The sequence below is a fragment of the Eublepharis macularius genome, chromosome 2 (genome assembly GCF_028583425.1).
Source record: "Eublepharis macularius isolate TG4126 chromosome 2, MPM_Emac_v1.0, whole genome shotgun sequence".
Classification (NCBI taxonomy): domain Eukaryota; kingdom Metazoa; phylum Chordata; class Lepidosauria; order Squamata; family Eublepharidae; genus Eublepharis; species Eublepharis macularius.
The window spans coordinates 232,729,000-232,750,410 of NC_072791.1; the positions used below are offsets into that span (position 1 = coordinate 232,729,000).

At 45.2% G+C, this 21,411-nt stretch overlaps 1 protein-coding gene across 1 annotated transcript in view; it reads right to left on the reverse strand.

Annotated features, from left to right (window-relative positions):
• The window catches only part of NBEAL1 (neurobeachin like 1), a 178,378-nt gene that overhangs the window by 137,632 nt on the left and 19,335 nt on the right, over positions 1–21,411 (reverse strand). Inside the window, exon 3 of the mRNA XM_054971050.1 lies at positions 5,983–6,074. Within this exon, the coding sequence (XP_054827025.1) occupies positions 5,983–6,074 (92 nt within the window). The remainder of the gene's footprint in view (positions 1–5,982; positions 6,075–21,411) is intronic.

Consider the following 21,411-nt stretch of genomic DNA (forward strand, 5'->3'; position numbering starts at 1 on the left):
TATTATACCCACAAAGGTTTTACAGGGGAGATTTTTAAATAGACCCTACTCCCAACAGAATTTATCCTTGGGGCCTTAATAGGATTGATACATCCTTTCATGTCCTACTTGAATGTAGGTTCTTTGAAAATATAAGAAATTATTATATTAAGCCCTTAATTAACCAACTGCCCCCTTATACGCCAGAAACACTGGCTCTTCTGCTTAGCGATAAGGATCCTAAATTTATCTTAGCCATTGCAAAATATGTCTGTCCTAGCTCTTGTATCCAAAAAAGATAAGGAATAAGTATTTTCCGCTGCTCAAGATTTATGAATCAATGAGCTTATAAGGGAAGGAAAGGAGATTTGGGGGGGGGGAATGTCTTGTTGTGTTCTGTTTCTGCCTACATGGGAGTTTAGAGGTTCCGTGGCTGTCCCGGGTCTCCATGCAGCAAGGCCCCTCTCTTCCTTACTCCCAGTGTAACCTACATCTCTTGGAATGACACCAATTAGTCATTAAGAATGCCCACAGCTGAAGAACTAGGACTCCAAGACTCTTTGCTGCGTTGCCACTTGAAGGCTCCATCTCAGTTTTGTGTGTCCTCTTTCACTTGCGCTAGCATATACAGGGACAAATGCACTTGCAATTCAGGGGGGGGGGATCAACTGCTCCCCCCACCCCATCTTGATAAACATGACTGAAGGGACCCAGCGCATGTACAAAAATCAGTCTACCAACCTTCAAACAGTTAAGAAATGAAATGAAGAAATAGCAAGCATATGAATGAATGAATGAATGAATGAATGAATGAATGAATGAATGAATGAATGAATGAATGAATGAATGAATGAATGAATGAATTTGCGGTCAGAGACCATTACAATGGCAATACATCCTTAGCAATCAATAGAAAAGTTAAATCCAGCGTAAAAATGTAAAGGACATAGAAAACTACATTTAGCATTTAAAATCTTATCTTAAAATGTATATAGTTCTCTGGGAACCGCAGTAATTCTAATATTTAAAACACTGATGTTAAAATAGTTGAAATCGTAAAAAGAGCAGGACAGACTATGTATGGATATGCTTTTTATTATCTAATTTAACCAAATGGAGACAGAATTTGGCTATTTGCCTGGAGATAGTTGGATTTTCATCAATTAGGAGTTTCTCCAGGCAGGCCTTATTTGCCTCTGCCACTGGTCTGTCTAAGAGTGGGGAAATAAACTTGTCCCTATAGACTTGATGGGAAGGACAGCGAAAGAACATATAAATAAGTGATTCCACTTCACCAGTGGAGCAGTGGCAGCGTCTGTCCTCGTATGAAAAATCAAAAAGAGTCCAGTAGCACCTTTAAGACTAACCAATTTTATTGCAGCATAAGCTGCAATAAAATTGGTTAGTCTTAAAGGTGCTACTGGACTCTTTTTGATTTTGCTACTACAGACTAACACAGCTAACTCCTCTGGATCTTTGTCCTCGTATGGGATCTTTCTATATTTCCCTTCAATGGCCATTGAAGGAATAACTTCCCATCGGGCCAGGGGGAAAGCTCTTCTATAAGATGGGACGTCCAAATGAGTGAGATATCTGCCCATACCCATAACATATCTAGATTCCCTAAGGGCCATAAAATGAGGAGATTGAGCTAAATCTCGTTGGCGCTCTGTGTCTCTCACCCTTTGTTTAACAATACCTTTTGCCTGGTTAAACAGCAAGCATACAAAACATCGTGTAAATATAACAGAATGATCAAAAGAAAAATAATTACCTTGGGATATTGAATCCAAGGAATATTAGGGGCATGATTTCAATGAATTTTAATAAATTGATTTTGGATATATCCTTGGATTTGGATAGATGGGCAACCCTCAACGTGTCACTATGGGGTAAAGAATCACACTAAAAATGAATATTATACCTCAAATTATGTATGTTATGCATGCAATTCCTTTTAATATATCTTGTAGATATATTCATAAAATTTATGTAGGGCTCAACACCACCCAAGATTTCTTTAAAGAGGATGCAACTTTCGATTAATGGAGGAGGATTTGGTCTTCCAGGCCTCAGTACTTATCATCAGGCATATTTTGTTAGCATATAAAATTACTGGGATTCCCCCCCCCCCGCCACCCCACTTGGAGTATCCCATCTGAGCTCTTTCAGAGGCCTCGTTTTCGGAATCACCTCTTAAGTGGGATGCATTAGGGTCTATCTATGTTAAAATGGGTTTTGTTCCTCCAACTGTTCCTGCAGCTAGAGAAGTATGACACATAATATCATGAAATATCAATCCGATCCGTTCTCACATGCTAAACGAACATTATCGTCAAATCCCAATTTAAAAATCGGAAAGCAATCTTTCTTATGGAAGGCTTGGACAGATAAGGGAATTTTTTACTTTAGATCAATTGATAGGAAATGAAGATGAGTTCTTGTCATTTTTCTCAGCTGAAGTCTAAATATGATTTGCCAACTTCTGCTGAATGGTAATATTTACAATTGCAACATTGGTTGGTGTCAAAATATGGTCTGCAGCTTTGAGTGCTTCAGAATCTCCCCCACTTCTAGAGATTCTTACTGAATCAATACAGAAACTGAAATCTACAATATTTGTATATAAATATTTGAGGCCAGTTAATAAATATGATACACAGAATCTTAGAGATGAATGGAATAATGATCTGGAGCATCCAATTTTGTTGAAGCAATGGGATCAGCCTTGAGCCATAAACCTGTTGCTACCACGGATCTTAACTTGACGACTTATTCAGCAACAAACTATGTTCAGGGTCTATTGGACATCGCAGCGTCCTTTTACTAAAGGTTTAAGCACCATCACAAGATGCATGTCATAAGCATCTGCTTTGGTCATGTTTAGTCATTAGGCCCTTGGGGAGGAAGTTATTAGTCATATCCAGGGCTTTTTTCCACAGCAGGAACGCGGTGGAATGGAGTTCCGGAACCTCTTGAAAATGGTCACATGGCTGGTGGCCCCGCCCCCTGATCTCCAGACCGAGGGCAGTTGAGATTGCCCTCCACGCCACCAAGCACGCGGAGGGCAATCTCAACTCCCCTCTGTCTGGAGATCAGGGGGCAGGGCCACCAGCCATGTGGCCATTTTCTCCGAGGGCAACCTACTGAGTTCCACCACCTCTTTTCCCAGAAAAAAAGCCCTGGTCATATTAATGGTGTGTTAGAAAACTCATTTATTTTTGAGGATGTTAATGCCCTGTCGAACTACTTGCCTGTGGGTCTTGGAATCTAACCAATGGTCAACAGAAATGGATCCTCCATGCCCTTACATTGCTAAAAGACTTCAACATTGGAAAGACAAAAGTCCGTGTAGTGTAAATCACTGGACTGAAGACCTTATAAACTTATCAACATTTGAATGGAAAATGTACCCCCTTTTCCGTTTTAAAAATAAAAAACAGATTATAAAAAAACACATTTGAATGTATCACATATAGAAGGCAACTATGCATGGACTTATATTTAGATATTTGGAAATCTTTTATAGATGCATGTGTACAGATTTGCCAATAGTGTTTTTGTAGCCAGCACTGTAGTCTCTTTTTCCCCTTTTTCTCTCCTGTATGCTTTTTAAAAATGTTTTTGCACTAATAAAAAACCATTTTTAAATTATATAACCAGAAGCCTCTGACGTGGATGCTAGACTTACCCCTAATGATGGTAAAGGCTATATATTCTTCAAAGACGCAAGTTTCAGAAAACATCCTTTATCTAAGTTTCTTATTATGGGGTTTCTCGCCTTTGTTTGGCAACAACTGTAAGGGAGCTCTAGTGTTAGTTAACCATCTTACCTTCTTACAGAGACCTAAGAATTTCATCCTCTTGTCTTGGTTTTTATAATCTTTGCACTGTCCACCTCTTGTGGGTCCTATTTCTTTTCCTGTCCCAGAGGGAAGATCTAACCTTTCCCATCTGGTCTCCCAGTCTCTGTGGTTTGGGTGAGGCTCCACTATCCTTTGATCTCCCCTGGCAAGGGTCAACTGACTATGTAAGCAGCCGAATGGCTCTTGCGCTGGGAGCTAAGTCATACCCACCCTGCTTTCCCTGGAGTACCTGTTAAGTTGTAAAAAGAAGCTTTATAGCCTCTGAGTCAGTGCAGACTGCAAACCCAACTACTGTCAATGTAAATTCTGAGGTTTAAAGCACGTAGCCCCAGGAAGCATGAATCATAATAAAGAAAATTACTTTGATGTCTTTATTTGATCTCAGTTATATAAATATATTGGCTTAGCTTTTTGCTTGTGGAAGAGGACCCCTCATAATTGTTGCCCTTCCCTCCTGCCATTGTAGACCCACCCCATCACGGCCTGCCATGTAATCAGAAATCTTGTCACCAAGGATTAGTGGACTCGAATGCTGTTTCCAGGGACCCAATATTCCCCAGGGCAGGATTTCAGGGGACATGGCCGTCTGCAGTAAGCAGGGACACTCAAACAACAGAGCACACCCTTAACAACCACTTGAAAGGCTAACAACCATCAAAGAGCTAAACAAAAGAACTGGTTGATTTCAGCCTAGTAGGTAAGTAATTTAATTTGTCCCAACCATCAAGATACATTTGCTTAGGAATAAAAGAGCTAATGAGGCAGTCCATAAAAGTTTGGAAATGTGATTTCACCATAAAGCAGTTTCCAGTTCATTTAAAAACCAGAGATGAGAAATACAATAGATCTGCTAGCTATATTTTTAGGCATCAAACTGAAATAAACTATACATTCGGTTAGTATTACCAGCAACTATCTTTCCTGAAATACCTCTTTGCTGCAATGAGTATATTCAAAGAAGCACAGACAGAGGTTATTTCCTGGTTCCATGCAATCAACAATGTTTACTTTGCTGCATAATTTACCAGTCCCAAACTTGCTTTTAAAGAACGTTAGCCGGGAAAATCAAGAAATACCAGTGTAGAGTGGAGAAAAAAATCTTTACACAGACAACAGGCTTATTCGCCATACAAGTTTACCTTGGGTCACTGCTGAGTCGTAGTTGATACAAGAAACGAAGTCGATGTCACCAGAAGCTACATTTTTTAAGGTTCATAGAGTGTCAATGAAGGGAGGCCACATACCGCACCCAAGAGTCTGCCCAATCTCTTTTCATATTAGAGGTAATGTTAAAAATAGGGGCTGTAGGTTCAACGTGTAATCTTTGAATCACCCAATTTGGGGTGTATGCAGCCCATGGACAGGAATAATGTAGACACCTGACTCAAATCCTGTTCAGTCAACAATGTAGAATCTGTCCCTATAAGCTGGTCACATTTTTCATACTTTTGTCTAAGCTGGCAGTACTTTTCAGATCCCTTCCTTGCTCTGGACAATCCCATAACTGACACCTGAGAGTAGTAATCTAGGACACTTGAAGACAGGCAGAATATTCACTAATGAAGGTAGTCCCCTGTGCAAGCACCGAGTCATTACTAACCCATGGGGGGACGTCACATCACGACGTTTTCTTGGCAGACTTTTTACGGGGTGGTTTGCCATTGCCTTCCTTAGTCATCTGCAATTTACCCCAAGGAAACTGGGTACTCATTTTACCAACCTCAGAAGGATGGAAGGTTGAGTCAACCTTGAGCCAGCTACCTGAACCCGGCTTCCGCTGGGATCGAACTCAGGTCGTGAGTAGAGCTTGGGCTGCAGTACTGCCGCTTACCACTCTGTACCACGGGGCTCTTCATTCACTAATGAAGCGGGACCCCAAATCCAGCAATGATAACATGTAGCTCAGCAAGATATAAGACCAAACAACAGTGGATGGAATTACCAAGTTTGCACTGCGTTTCTGTATGTGCAGAAATACGCACACAGGCGTCTGCAGAGTAAAAAAGTTCCACGCGAGTTAAACATTGCTACAGATCAGTAGACACACACACATGCATACACACAATTGTGTTTTACATATTTATTTTGCCAGCCACACTGCTACTGGGCATCAACACAAAGGCCTGTTTACACGTACCTAGTGGGCAGCTTCTCAAAGTCCACATCCAGAAACTTTTCATAACTAGACACAAAGCTGTCCAACCAGAGTTTCAAGTAGTCTGGATCTTTCTGTAAAGACAATTGAACAGATTTAATGTTATTTATTGTTCTACAGCTATACACGTGCACATAGCACCCCGGTCATTTTCTGCTACGGTAACGTAGATAGTTGCACAATGCATATAGGTTTAACATAATTCTACTTGCTGTAAATCAAATTTCAGAGTTATTCAGTAACAAAGCCAAACAGTCCCAAAAGATGATCAGATTCCTAAACCATTTTCTAAAAAAAAATTATTATCTTCACAACTGTTTCCCTTATGGGTTGGTACCATTTTTAAGCACTCCGAAATGCATCTAGCCTGCAAAATTTATGTTGTGCTACAAGCCGGTACAAGTGACAGTGGCCAAAACGGCACGTGAAAAATCCACCTGCAAAACCTGCTCTGATTTCCCTCTCTCACATGCTCTGAGCAGCTCAGGCCCCCTCAACAGAAGGGAGTTTGGGGATAGGTTAAACAAGGAAATAAGATATGGAGAATACAGATTTCATGCACTTTTTAATCTTTTAAAATTTAAGGCTTTTCTGAACAACTTCTATACATCGGGGGGGGGGGGGACTGAACAGACTTTAACCATACCTGAAATATCCAGGGTTCAAGCACCATGGGGTGGCAGGGGGTGGGGAGTTCCTATACACACATTTAGGATGGGCTTTTGCCCACACAATACCATGACTTAAGAGGAAAGAGAGTTCCCATGGTCAGCATTTTTGGAGTAAAAACTCTTTCCCAGCCAGCAAAGGTCTATTCTAAAAACAGAAGGGGATGGTAACTATATGGGAGACTGGAATATGCAGGAGACTTTTACCAAGCGATTGTGTTTTTTAAAATACGGTTTGCAGTTGACAAGTTAGTCTGAGGACTGAGGTGGCAGTGATCTAACCGGAAAATGTATCCAAGGAACAAACATGCTTCTAGCAGAGGAAACCGGCCTGGGTCGATAAAAGTCAATGCTGCTATGTGGCGTTCTTTCTGCAAGCGGTAAAATTATAATCTTGGTGACTTTCCCAAAGTGTAATGACATAAACTACCAAATTCACCTCCAACACCAGCTAAGCAAATCACTGTTCCAAGGAACAGACTGAACTCTCCTAACACGGGAGGTAAGAAATTCTGGGCTGCTCTTCATTTTGGAGGAGAGGTCACTAGAGACCCATGTCATCTTGCTAATAGTCTGTATGTCTCCAAATATACAGATGGATCAAGCACATACAAGCGTATTTAACTGACAGCACTGAACACACCCACCCATCTTTATTCAGAAAGGCAGCATGGAACGGCTCCGCACTCTCCTTTATTCTTACGCTGCTTTTATATGGCACTATCCTTATCTCAGGCATGTTAGAAAGCAATAGCATAAATAATTTACTTACTTCATTTATACTCCCGCTCTGCATCCAATAGGGACCCTAAGCTGCCTACACTGTTCTCCTCTTCTTCTTTTTACGCTCGCAATAAACCCTGCAAAAGTAGGTTCGGCTGAGAGCATGCGACTGGCCCAAGGCCACCTACTGTCCTCCAGGTGGGAGGTGGGGGACCTGGCACCTACTTGCTGTGTTCTCCTTTGCGCACGCAGGCCCAGGGCCGCATGGTGACATCACTTCTGGGAAGTGACATCATCGCACAGGCTGCACCGACCCTGCAAGCGCTACCCAGGAGCCCCCACGCTCCTGGCTTTCCGCAAACAATGCAAAACTGAATTATTCAAAAAGGCTTTTTTACTCAGATGGGAGGGCTGTATTGTAGGGAGGGGGTCTCAGACGTTTTGCCAATGAGTTGGCAGCCCAACCATGGGCTCCACCATTATGTTGCTTTACATATGTACTCGTATATACTGCTTGTGCTTCATGTTGTCTAATGTCAGTTCTAGAATGGATTATGTTCTGTTTCAGCAACCCTTCAACCCTGTATTGGATCCTTGCTAATGCTACGTCTTTGTAAACTTGTATTCACCTACCCTAAGACACTGTTTATGGAAATGTCCTTGACACTGTATGGAAATGCCTACCCTTGCCCTTGCTACTGATTGTACTGATCTCACACTATGTAATCCGCCTTGAGTCTCAGTGAGAAAGGCGGACTATAAACAAACAAACAAACAAATAAATATTCGGGCCCGGAGCGGGCCCATGGGAGCATGCCGCACCACCCGGGAGCATGTCCTGGGAGGCCTGTGCCTCCCCCGCTGGCCAGGTAAGCAGGGGCAGAAGGTGGAGGGTGGGAGCAGGGGATCCCCCCACCCCCAGCAGGGGACTGGCAACCCTATCACCCACCAAGCTTTCATGGCAGACTCAGGATTCGAACCTGGATCTCCCAGATCCCAGTCTGACACTCTAAACAAGACAGAGCCACTAGCTGCCAGTGCCAACCTATAATATGACACTAGCAGGCAGAAGCCCTTGAATGAACCATGGCAAAATAATCTTGAACAATTAAATTGTTTATGAAGGTAAAGCAGAAGATACAACTCAAGCTGCAAGAACACAAAGGCAGCGTAGAATTAAATGATGACTTGGCCAGATCCTGGCAGCAGCAGGAAAAGTCGTTCACTTGGAGGCTGCTGTTCTGTTTGAGGGAAACACCATAGAGAGCCTTTCCGGCTCGCAGCCCCTGGCAAGCTGGATTTCAAACAGGTCTGATTATATAGCTGCAAGTCCAATTTCAAGAGATTATTAAAACATTGCTTGAAACTTGGCAGATTTTTAAAATCCATTTGCCTGTTCTTTAAGACGTAATGCAGATGCTCAGTTCAAATTTTTGATAGGAATAAATACTGAGATGACTTCCCACAGGGAGTGATCTAAAGAGGAGGGCAGAAACACCCGGAAAGGTAGTAAGGAGATGAGCTGGTAGAAATGCAGTGGGGACAGAGCGTCCAACCAGACCCCCAAAATCCCCAAAGCAAAACCCTACTTTGGCACTCAACTAGAAGCAACGCCACCCTTGCGTTCGCCTTGGAGACGTGCCGCCATTTTAAAGGGTGGGGTCCCACTCAGGAATTCCTTAAACTGCAGTGCAGTGGTCCCAATACCAGTCGGGACCAGGGCAGTGTGGTGGGAGGAGGGGATCCCGCCTTGCCCCACGGCGTCTTCCAATCCATAACAGCACGGGGGGGGGGGAGGCAAATGGAAGGTTCTTTTTCACTTACCGTGAATCTTCCTTTCTCTGTGGTCCGAGAGTGGGGCAGTCAGTCCTGACTCTTAGGCTCCTCCTCCTTCCAAGCAGGGTCGGACAAACTTGCGATCCTAGGGGGAGGGGCTCCCCTCGGCTCTCCAGTTCGTTTTCAAGCCCAGAACACCCCTCCAAATTCTGCACCTGTCAATAACTGAACTCACAAGTAACATACACCCAACAAAAACAAACAGAAACAGGAACAAACGAACTCGAACAAGTTCTAACTTCCTTCTCCATATCATCTAGTTAGCATAAATCATTAGTGTCTGTATACAGTGTCTCAGGGTGGGATTTGGACTGCCCCACTCTCGGACCACAGAGAAAGGAAGATTCACGGTAAGTGAAAAAGAACCTTCCATTCTCCTGTGGTCCTGAGAGTGGGGCAGTCAGTCCTGACTCTTGGGATATATATCTAGCAGTGAATCCCTGGGTGGGAGCTATCCTGTGTTTACAGCACGTGTTGCAATACCCGTCTCCCAAAGGCGGCCTCCGCCGATGCCAACTGATCTACTCTGTAATGCCTAGTGAATGTGTGAACCGATTTCCATGTTGCCGCTCTGCAAATCCTTTCCAAAGAAGGGAAAGACCTATAAGCCGCAGAAGTAGCCGCCCCCCTTAATGAGTGAGCTGTGATCCCTATTGGCAATTCCACCTTCCTATTTCTGTAAGCTAAGACTATACATTCCTTAATCCATCTACTCAACGTGGAAGTTGATACTCCTTGTCCCAATGAGTAGTTCCTAAAAGATATAAACAGACTCTCTACCTTCCGGATATGTCTGGTTCTATCTATGTAGAAACTCAGCGCTCTCCTGACATCTAACTTGTGCCATTCTTTTTCCCTATCATGTTTCGGATTAACACAGAAGGAAGGCAAAACTATGTCCTCCTCCCTGTGGAAAAGAGAATTTACTTTTGGGATGAAAGCAGGGTCTAATCTGAGCACTACCTTATCGTTATGGAAGGTACACAAGTCTTTATTCACTGAGAGTGCCCTAATCTCTGACACCCTTCTAGCCGACGTTATCCCTACTAGGAATACTGTTTTTAGAGTTAGTAACTTAAGGGAACAAGTAGCCATAGGCTCAAACGGTTCCTTCGTAAGAGCAGTCAGAACCAAATTAAGGTTCCACGTCGGGAATCTATGAACTTGCGGTGGATTCAGCAGCATTGCGCCCCTCAAAAATCTTTTAATATGTGGGTGCTTTGTGAGCGAAGTTCCTCTTTTCAATCCCAGTACTGCCGACAATGCTGCCACCTGTCTTTTCAACGTGCTCGTGCTGAGCCCCTTCTCCAGCCCTTCTTGTAAGAACAGCAAAATTTTCTTGACAGAAGCCTTTCTCGGATCCAGAGTCCTCTCCATACACCAGGAATGGAACACTTGCCACGTATTATTATAGATCCTGTTCGTTGAGCTTTTTCTCGAGGCCAACATCGTAGAGATGACCTTCTCATCATATCCTAGATCCATCAATTGACTGCGCTCAACTTCCAGGCTGCCAGATTTAGCGTTTCCAGGTTTGGATGGTATATTCCTTCTTGGGTCAGCAGGTCTTTCTTGTATGGAAGCCTCCATGGTTCGTACTGCGACAGTCTCTTGAGTTCCTGGAACCATGGTCTCCTGGGCCAGAACGGAGCAATTAGGATCACTTCTGCTCGCTGTTCTACGACCTTTTGAATTACCCTGTGTATGATCCTCAATGGAGGAAACGCATACAGGAGACATTTTGGCCAGTCCATATTTAGCGCATCTGTTCCCTCTGCGTGTTGTTCCTTCTGTCTCGAAAAGAATCTCGGAAGTTGAGTGTTCCGAGCCCGTGCAAAAAGATCCACTTTCGGCGTCCCTAACCTCACGCATATCTGGGCGAAGACCAGAGGGTCCAGCCTCCATTCGGCCTGGTCTATCAGGTTCCTGCTCAGCCAGTCCGCCAGATGGTTCTGTTGGCCCGCCACGTGTACCGCTTTTAGGGACTTTAAGTTTACCTCTGCCCAAGTGAAGATCTCCTCCGCCTCCGCATTCAGAGCTTTGAACCTGGTGCCTCCCTGTTTGTTTATGTAGGCTTTCGCCGTCATATTGTCCGTTTGTACTAGAACATGATGGTCTTCTAAAGAGTTCTTTAACCCTTTTAGACCATTTTTTATGGCCCTTAGTTCGAGCAGATTTATGCTGAAGTGTCTTTCCGACTTGTTCCACAGACCTTGAATCATTCTGTCCTGTAAGTGTGCCCCCCAACCTGTCAGACTTGCATCCGTGGTTAGTACCAGTCTTTTTGGTTCTCTGAGTGGTACACCCTCTATGAATCTTGTCGGATTTGTCCACCACTCCATCCTTTCCGTCAGCGCCTCCGGAACCTCTACTACCATCTCCCTTCTGGTCATTATTATCCGTTGATATGGGCGAAGGAAGCGTTGCAGAGGACGTGTGTGAAATCGTGACCACTGTAGTGTCTCTTGGCATGACCCCATCATTCCCAGAAGCTTTGCCAACGTCATCACCTCCACCTGTCTGTTCCTCTGAACTTCCTGGACCAGCTCTATGATTTTCTGCTGTCTCTCCAATGACACGAAGGCTCTGTCTTTTATCGTGTCCACAATAACTCCCAAGTGGGTAATAATCTGTGTAGGTGTCAGAGTGCTTTTCTGCTTGTTGACAACAAATCCGTGTCTTTCCAGGCAGTCCATCGTAACCTTCACTGCTGAGTGAGTCGCTCGCATGGATGAGGATTTTATTAGGATGTCGTCGAGGTATGGGCACAGGGCTATTCCTTGGGTTCTGAGGAAGGCTATTAGAGTCACTAAGACCTTGGTAAACACTCTCGGAGAAGATTTCAGACCGAAAGGCAGGGCCCTGTATTGATAGTGATTCCCATCGTAGGCGAAGCGGAGATATTTCCTGTGGGATTCTCGAATAGGGATATGCAAATAGGCCTCCGACAGATCTATGGATGCGAGAAAGTCTCCCTTTTGGATGGTCTGTATGGTTGATTTCATTGTCTCCATTTTGAACTTGCGTGACTTCACATGACGATTCAGCCATTTGAGGTCCAGAATAGCTCGAATATCCCCATTCTTCTTCAGAACGATGAAAAACACTGAATACACTCCCTGCCTCTGCTGTTTTACTGGCACCGGTTCTATGGCCCGTATTTCCAACAGATGTTGGATGGCTTCTCTCACTTTGAGATGTTTCTGTATGAGAGTGTCCCGTGGCAACTGGATGAAACGTCGTCGCGGAATCTTGTCGAACTCCAAAGAATAGCCCTTGGATACTATGTCTAGCACCCATCTGTCTGAGATCGTTTGCTTCCATTGATCGGAGAAATGCTGTAGGCGTCCCCCAATTTGCTTGACCATCGGCCGATAGTCACGCTTGACCACCTTTCTTTTGGCCCTTTGTCTGTGTGGCCGATTTTCTGAAGGTGAATGGCCGCCGGTCACTTCCTTGTCTAGATTGCCAACGACTTCCAAAGGTTCTGTCAGGACCCTGTCTTGAGAACCTTTTGCTATCCCGAAAGGGCTGTCGACCTTTATACTTCGTGTCTTTTTTCCTGGACGGTAGAACCTTCTTCTTTTCAGTATCTTCCACCAGATACCTCTCCAAGGCCTCTCCAAAGAGCTTACTCCCCGAGAAGGGAATGGCTGCTACTCTACTGCGCGCTTGTGGGTCTACATCCCAATTTCTAAGCCATGTGTTACGCCGGGCGGTGACGTTAAAACCCATGGCTCTGGACGACATTTGGAAGGCATCCAATGTGGCATCTGCCGCAAAAGCCGAAGTAAGAGCAATCTTCTTCGCTTCGTTTTTAATGTCCTTGGGAACCTCGCTCCCTGCGGCAGCCAGATCTGAGGCCCAGGTGTATGCTGCTCTAGCAAAAAGTGATGCTGTAGCTGAGGCTCTCAGTGCTGCTGAAGAAGCTTCATAGTTTCTACGTAGAGCTTGCTCTATCTTTTTGTCTGATGGGTCCCTTGGCACTCCCTCTGCGTCCATTGGTAGAATCGATGATGTAGCAAGAACCGATACAGGATCATCCACAACAGGCAACCTGACCTGTTTTGCCGAATCAGGAGTCAGAGAGTAAAACTTATTGAAGGCAGAGTGATATGTTTTGGGTTTTGCAGGATTATCCCATTCAGCCTTGAGAATGCCGTGAAAAGCAGCCGGGAGTGGCACCCCTGACTGTTTGGGCCCCATTTTAGGAAGTGCCCTTTCTAAGCCTTGAGGATATAATTGTCCAGAATCTTGGGACCCTGAAGGGGTCTGAGAAATCTCCAGTGTCCTGAGGACCTTAGCCAGTAATTTATTGTACACTTCTTGAGGGAAAAGCCTAGTCTGCAGTTGGCCTACATCTTCCTCCTCTTCATCTGAAAGCTCTCCCTCCTCGCTCAGTGAGGATTGTCCATGTAAGTCTGAACCTGAAGGGGAATCCTCCGACTCACTGGAGTCTCCCCCTAGCCAACTCTCCACCTTCTTTCTCTTTGATTTAGTGGTCACGGATTGCTTGGCCTGTCTCTTCCTATCTTGGATCGAATATCCTGCCTTCTCTTTACCTGGGCTCACAGCCTGCTTTTTAAGGTCTTTAACAGCCCCATCCAAACCTTTCTTTATTTCTGCCCTAATCCATGCCAATATATTGGCCTTAGCTTCCTGGCCAGAAAGGTCAGGTTCTGCCTCTGGGGTCCCCCTCTGGGTTAAGTAGGGTGATAAAGGGGAGCTGGGTGACTCCCTACCACTGAGGGTTGTCTCCACCGTCCTTCCCTCAGTCGCGTTCGCCTCCGCCGCCATTCCCGCCAAAAACTTCCCTGTATAGAAAAAGGGAAAATGCCAGTTGTGGGGACACACTGAACCCAGCAACCCCCTACAGGGCCAGCTTAGAGTTGCTCCATAGCCCCAACCGGCAGGCGGGAAGCACCCCCTCCTCGGAAAAACGCTCTTACCTTGATCTGGCGTTTCGGCGCGAATTGGGGCTCTGCCGCTCTTTTTCTCCTGCTGTTGTTGCTGCGGCTTTTCTGTCGCAGCTTTCCTAGCCGCGGCTGCGCCGATCGCGACTCTTCGCGCCAAAAAGAAAAGAGCTGCAGCCTTGTTTTCTGCAGCGGCAGGCTTTTTTTTTTTTTCTAAATCTTCGTCTTAGCCCCTGCAGAAGCCGGGTTCCCGCTCCTGGGAAAAACGTCGGCTCTGCTGCTCGCTGCCAAACGTGCCACCAGATTCGGGAGGGGGGTGGGGTTGGAGGAACAAGTCCTTCCTTTACCCCTGCGAGCCAGCGCCGTCCACTTTCTCTTTCTTCTTTCCTAGGATCGTTGCTCCAGAGAGCAATGAAGTTTGCGTCCCCGCAGAAGCAGGGCCGGAAAAAACTGGAGAGCCGAGGGGAGCCCCTCCCCCTAGGATCGCAAGTTTGTCCGACCCTGCTTGGAAGGAGGAGGAGCCTAAGAGTCAGGACTGACTGCCCCACTCTCAGGACCACAGGAGAATAGCACTTCAGGGACCATCTGCGGTCTGAAAGATGGCGTGCAGGTGAAGGCAGGATCCCCTCCTCCTCCCATGCTGTGGTGATGCTGACCAGAATCGGGGCCCCGCAGCGTGATTTCAGGGGGTGCCCTGAGCTCCTTGGGACAGGGTAGGGTAAGAATGTACTAAACAGACTTCTAAGGGAAGAATCTTCAGCAGAGTATTTCTAAGGAAGGAAGGAAGACTGAAATAAAATGGTTTTATCTTTCTGAAAATGTATTACGAACTTGTTTGTGTATTTCCCCGTAACTGTAAACGTTTTCCAGGCGGTATGCAAACAATCAGCAGGAACACATTCACGTGTCGTTGTGATCTGCCTTGAGGACAAGGTTGCTGTAGGGAGGATACAACGGAGAAAGGGGAGAACAGTGTCATAAACCGCTTTGGACCCCATCTGGCATTATCACGTTTTTATCTGGGGCCTGCAACGTTCCAGGCACATATCGGCAGAAAGAAATTCAACATGAAGGGTGCCACTGCAGAAAAGGCCCTTTCTTGTATAGCCTCTTGCCTCTCTTCACTAAATGGGGGCATATTCAACAGGGCCTCTGACTTCAATGTTCAGGAAGGCAACCAATCCTTATCCCAGGGCACTCAGATGTTTTCTTTCCTTTTTTGTTAACTGGTCAGTCTTTTTAGCAAGTTATGTAACATAAAGGGAAAAAACTGAGCCAGGCTTAGGTTAGATAAAGGGTTGGTTCAACGTCGTTCTTCTGTGCAGTCCCACAGTGGGACTGCACATGGGTGCAGACCTGCTGAAGCTGTTGGCAGGCCTGCACACACGCGCAGTCCCAAGGTGTGCCCGCACAGAAGAACTCGATGAACAATAGTTGCAGGTATGCACACTGCTGTTTTCATCGTCCTTCTTTGGTGCAGCCCCACATTGGGACTGCGCTTACAGGTGCGTACAACCCTGTTAGCCAACTACCTTTTCTGTGGGTAAAAAAGGACACTTAGCAGTAGCATTTATGGTAGAATCCGAGGTGCCCAATCATTAACTATGCTTAGAGAGCAATCCCAAGCAGGTCTACTTGGAAGTAAGTCCTATTTTGTTCAATAGGGCTTGACCCCAGGAAGGCGTTCTTTCAACTGAAGCCTTTGAATCCAATACTCACACTGGGCTCCATCACACCAAACAGGTGCTTGAGTAGACACTAAAATGCATTATAAAATTTTGTGAACAGTTCACGTTATAACCCAAGAAAAAGCCAACTTCTGCAACATGTGTCAATCATAAACATTAAACAAATGTACGTATTTTCTCTTTTTGCATAACTTGCCACGTCTGCTGTTTGTGTAATTTATTCTGGTTTTACTAATTGCAAGAATAGGCAAGGCACTTATGGGCCTACTCTCAAACACTGGAAATCTTAGTCAGCAACTTTAGTTAATTCCAATTTGACAAAATAGAGAGTATTCTAGGATGTGCTACGTTGACTGTCCCTAATCTTTTTGGGCACCATTGGAATTCTGACACGGGATGGTAGACGCAACCACAAAATGACTGCCATGGAGGCAGAACCAACCACAAAATGTTAGGGAGTGACTTTATGCGTAACTTGGATAGCAACTTTCAACATTTTGGGCAGACGCTCGGTTTAACAAATAAATCAGAGCCCTAATGGCCCACCAGAAGCTTTGCCGGACAAAGGCGGATCTGGCCACACCCACTTTCTGAAAACATTTGGGCACTGGGAAAGGTGTTGGTGGGGCACATGGGCACCACGCTGGGGACCCCGTGTTCAATGCTAATCCTTTAATATATTAATTTTCTTACATTTAAATCTTTCTTGTTTCCTCACCTGAACCCTTAGAGAGGTAAGGGAACAGCAGTCTACCAGCGTCATCCTAAACTGAGTTACACCCATCTAAGCTCATTGACTTCAGTAGATTTAGAAGGGTGGGGCTCTGCTGTTAGTGTTAACAAACAAATGATACATAAGCTAAAAACCCCTGTTCCTCATTAAGCTTGACAACAAAGCTAATACGTTATGAGATTATCATCAGGAAGTGATACATTACACCTTTGAAAATGACATACCTTCCTTTTAAGAATCTTGTAGAGCTGGTCTCTGAATAAAGGGGAAAGGTTTCTGGTATATAGAAAGCAAAAGCAAACAGAGCTCTTGCTAACCTGTAAACTGTCCCTTCTCACATATCAGCCTCACAACAGCTCTGTGAGGTAGGCGTGGCTGAGAGGTGATTCAGTGGGCTTCATGGTAGAGCAGAGACTTGAACCTAATTCTCCCCAGTTCTAGTCCAACACTCTGATCACTATTCCACATTGCTCTGATCTTGCTTTTCCCCATCACACACACAAATCATACAGATTCTAGAGAGGCAGCCATTTTCATCTGTTGGGGCTAAAATAAATTGGAGCCTGGGGCACCGTTGAAGTCTAACCAATTTTTCATTCTAATGCAAGCTTTCATGGACTAAAGTCCACTTGAACTATCCAAGACAGAAACTACACAAGATGCCTGGGTGCATGTCAAGTCCCGCAAGGTTCCCTGGGTAGTGTAGTCTTACAAAGAACAGCTGCTCGATGCAGTTCTCCGCCAGGGGAAGAGCAATGGGAGCGATCCTCTCTCTGTCTCTTGCAAAAAGCCTCGGCTCAGGTTTTCCTCTGGGAGCTTGGGGGCAGGATGTAACAGGAGGGAGGGAGGGAGGGAGGGAGGGAGGGAGAGAGAGAGAGAGAGAGAGAGAGAGAGAGAATCCCCCATTGCTCTCTCCCTCTCTCTCTCTCTCTCTCAAAAAGCCACCATGGATTTCCTAGCCCCTGTTATGTCCTCCCCCTCCCCTGAGCTCCCAGAGAAAACCCCAGGGTGAGGCTTTTTGCAAGAGAGAGAAACCCTCCCATCGCTTTTCCCCTGGCAAAGAATCACATCGAGCAGCTCTTCTTCATACACTTTCTACACTGACCAGGGAATCTTGTGGGACCTGACACATGAAGAACACAAGTCTGGAGTCTTTTGTAGTTTGTCTCTGAGAAAGCCCATGAAAGCTTGAACTAGAATAAAAAACTGGTTAGACTTCAAAGAGTCGCAAGAGTCCTGCTTGCAAAGGCTCCCAATCATACAGACATTATTCTGCAACCAGCATTTACTGGAGTATTTCAGAAGTCTCATACTGCAGGAAAACCAAGTCGCTCCAAACCCTGGAAACAACAAACACATCAGCACGATTAGAGTCCGCACTCGATTCCTGCTCATCCACTTGAATGGCGCGTTCCTGCTTATCAAGATGGCATGGCATGTTTCCAGTCCTCAGGAAGGTTATGTGTGAATTCAGTTACTGCAAGTTAATAATATGTTGTGTCTGTCCTGAATCTACTGCTAATCTATGTTATTGGCTGATTCCAAGCTCTAGCAAAGAAGAAAAAATGCTCACTCTCTCTGCTCTCTCCACATCATCCACAACCATCCTGACTGAAAGCCAATCGCAACCTCTTCCAGTACCAGCCAACTCGTGTATTGTATCTGCTGGGCAACGAAGCCTCTGCATTATTTGTAGACTCTAACACTTGGAACTGACTTCTGAGTTTTGAAAGCATTCGAAGTACAACAAGAGACTACGACGAGAATCCCCAGCTTCCTTCTGACTTGAAGGGCAAACATTTCAAGACGAGCCTCACATGATCAGGATTAAGGGCCTGTGGCAAATTCTCAACAGCAGATCAGCCGTTAATTTTGTGAGAAATGGAGTCCATTAAAGTCACCTGACACTGGCTGGTGGAAACAGATTGAGTTTATGAGAACAACAGTCAAGGAGGATTTGGGCACATGACTTTTCTTTTTTTAAAGCAAACCAGCCAACTTGGTAAAGCAACAGGTTGCTTCTCGGCTGTCGTTCTGCTTAGATCCTCCCACAGTTTGTATAGTTCAAATGGTCTTTACTGGGCTTCAGCACAGTCAGAAGAGCAAAGTTCAGCACAGTTTATAGCTGCATCAGGAAGTACGGGCAGCAGTAAACAAAAGTAGGATCAGTGGCTGGCTATTTTCAGGGTTACGTTCCAGACTCCAAAGGGGGGAAAAAATTTCATGTAGCAATTCGGAAACAAAGTCGGACTTGCTGCACAATGCAACCATTCACTACGCCTATCCTAAAGTACCTCTTCTGTTTGATTTTAAACTGTATCAGTACAGGTTTCTGATCAATGGGTTGGATCCCACTGAATAGATCCATGCATGCGAGGGGATGTCATTTTCACCAATTCCTCCCTACCTCAGCAGCTCTTCAATCCCCCCTCCCCAATCTTTTCCTGGGGGCCTGCCCCTCAGAAACAGTATTTCGAGAGGGGGGAGGTAATAAATATCTAGGGATCCGCGCCGCTGTCTCCTCAAAGAAAAATCTAGACTATTGGTCCGAAGCTTTACACAGAAACAGAGCTGGCAGGGACCCCAAGGGTCATCTGGACCAACCTCTGCACAATGCAAGAAATTCACTGCTACCTCCCTACCCCCACGCCCCCAGTGACCGCTGCTGGTATACCCAGGGGCAGGCAAAAAACCTTCCGGATCCCTGGCTAATCTGGCCTGGAGGAAAATTCCATCCGGATCCCAAAGAGGCGATCAGCATTACCCTGGGCATAGAGGAAAGGGCCGCAAAGAGCCGCCCAGCTCATCCCTTCTGCCCTCCCTCTCACGATCTGCTGAAATTAATACTGAGTCATGGAAACAGATGACCATCGAGCATCTTCTTAGATACATCCAAAGGAGAGACCTCCGCCTCCCAAGGGAGCCTCTGCCACTCTCAGGAAATTCTTCCTAATGCCTTAGCCCAAAACTCTTTCGGTTTAAATGTTCACCCTTTGGTTCTGGTTCAACCCTCTGGGGCTACAGAAAACAACTCCGCTCCGTCCTCCGTGTGACAGCCCTTCAAATTCTCGAAGAGAATCATATCATCTCTCAGGCGTCTCCTCTCCAGGATAAACATGCCCAGCCCTTCAACATTTCCTCCTAAGACTTGGTCTCCAGACCCTTCACCCTCTTTGTTGCCCTCCTTTGGACATGTTTCAGTTTGAAAACATCCTTTTTAAATTGGGGTGCTCAAAACTGAACGCAATACTCTAGGTGAGGTCTAACCAGAGCAGAAAATACCATCGCTTGACCTGATCTGGACACTGTACTTCTCTTGATACAGCCTAAAATCAAATTTGCCTTTTAAGCTACAGTATCACACTGCTGGCTCATGTTCAGCATATGATTTACTAAGACCCCAAGATCCTTTTCTCACACACTACTGCCAAGATGAGTCTCCCCCATCCGGTAAGTGTGCCTTTAACTTTACCTACTGAAATGCAGAACTTTACATTTATCTCTGCTGAAATTCATTTTGTTAGTTTTAGCCCAGCCTGTCGAGATCACCTTGAAACTTGCTTCTGTCTTCTACTGTGTTTGCAATCCTTCCCAGTTCCAGTATCATCTGCACATTTAATGAGCATCCCCTCTATTCCTTCATCCAAGTCATTTATGAAGGTGTTGTACAACACAGGGCCCAGGACAGATCCCTGAAGCGCTCCACTTGTCGCTCTTCTCCAAGAGTCTCTCTCTGCACAAGACATCTTACACAGGGGCGCTCAAGTGAAAGATCTTGTTCTCCCATTGTGGATGTACATGCACTGCTAGGGAAACAGAGAGCACCTGAATATAAGACCACACAGAAAGGAAGTCACTTGAGCGTCCCCGTGTAACGTATCTTGTGTAGAGAGACTCCAAGATAAAGAGGAATCATTTACAAGCACTCTTTGAGTGCAATCTGTCAACCAGTTACACATTCACCTAACAGCAGTAAGATCCAAACCATACTTTACCAACATGTCAACCAAAGTATCAAGTGGAGCTTTATCAAAAGCCTTGCTGAAATCAAGATAAACTGTGTCTACAGCATTCCCCTGATCCAACAAATTAGTAACTCTCTCAAAAAAGGAGACAACCTTATATTACAATGATCATTCCTATTCTTTTGTGCTAAGTGTTACTTTAAAAATCAGTAATGCTGTCCCTACAGTTTGGAGAGTATAGCTCTCTAAAGTTCATATCTTGGAAATCTAGTTGGTCATTAAGGTTCTATTGGACCCAGATCTTGCTCTTAAAAATAGCAATACACTCTGAGCTCAACCTAAATTTTTCAAGAGTCTTAATTTACAGCACTACTACAGAGGAGGGCTGATAGATGCCATCTACCCCATTGATATCCCCTTTTTCTCTCTACACTTGATTACTTACCCTATGGGAAGATAGTTGCATGTGTGAGCTCACTCCATGTGTGACTGAGGCAACACAACAGTTCTATTTGCAGTGCAGTACCTACAATAGCCCATTCAGTAAGGTTGCTAATTCTGGGTTGGGAAATTCCTGGAGATTTGGGGGGGGGGGGGTTGGAGCCTGGAGAGGGCGGGGTTTGGGGAGGGAAGGAATCTCAATGGGGTATAATGCCATAGAGTCCACTCACGAAAGCAGCCATTTTCTTCAGGGGAAATGAACTCTCTCTCTCTTTCTATCTCCCCACCCCCTCCCACAGCTATAATTCCAAATGTCCAGGTTCCACCTGGATGCTGGAAACCCTACCATTCATCCATGCAAGTCTTCACTTGAAATTTCACTCATCAAGTGATTCTTGTCACTTGAGACAATGTGAGATGTGGGGATACTAATAAGAAGGGCTT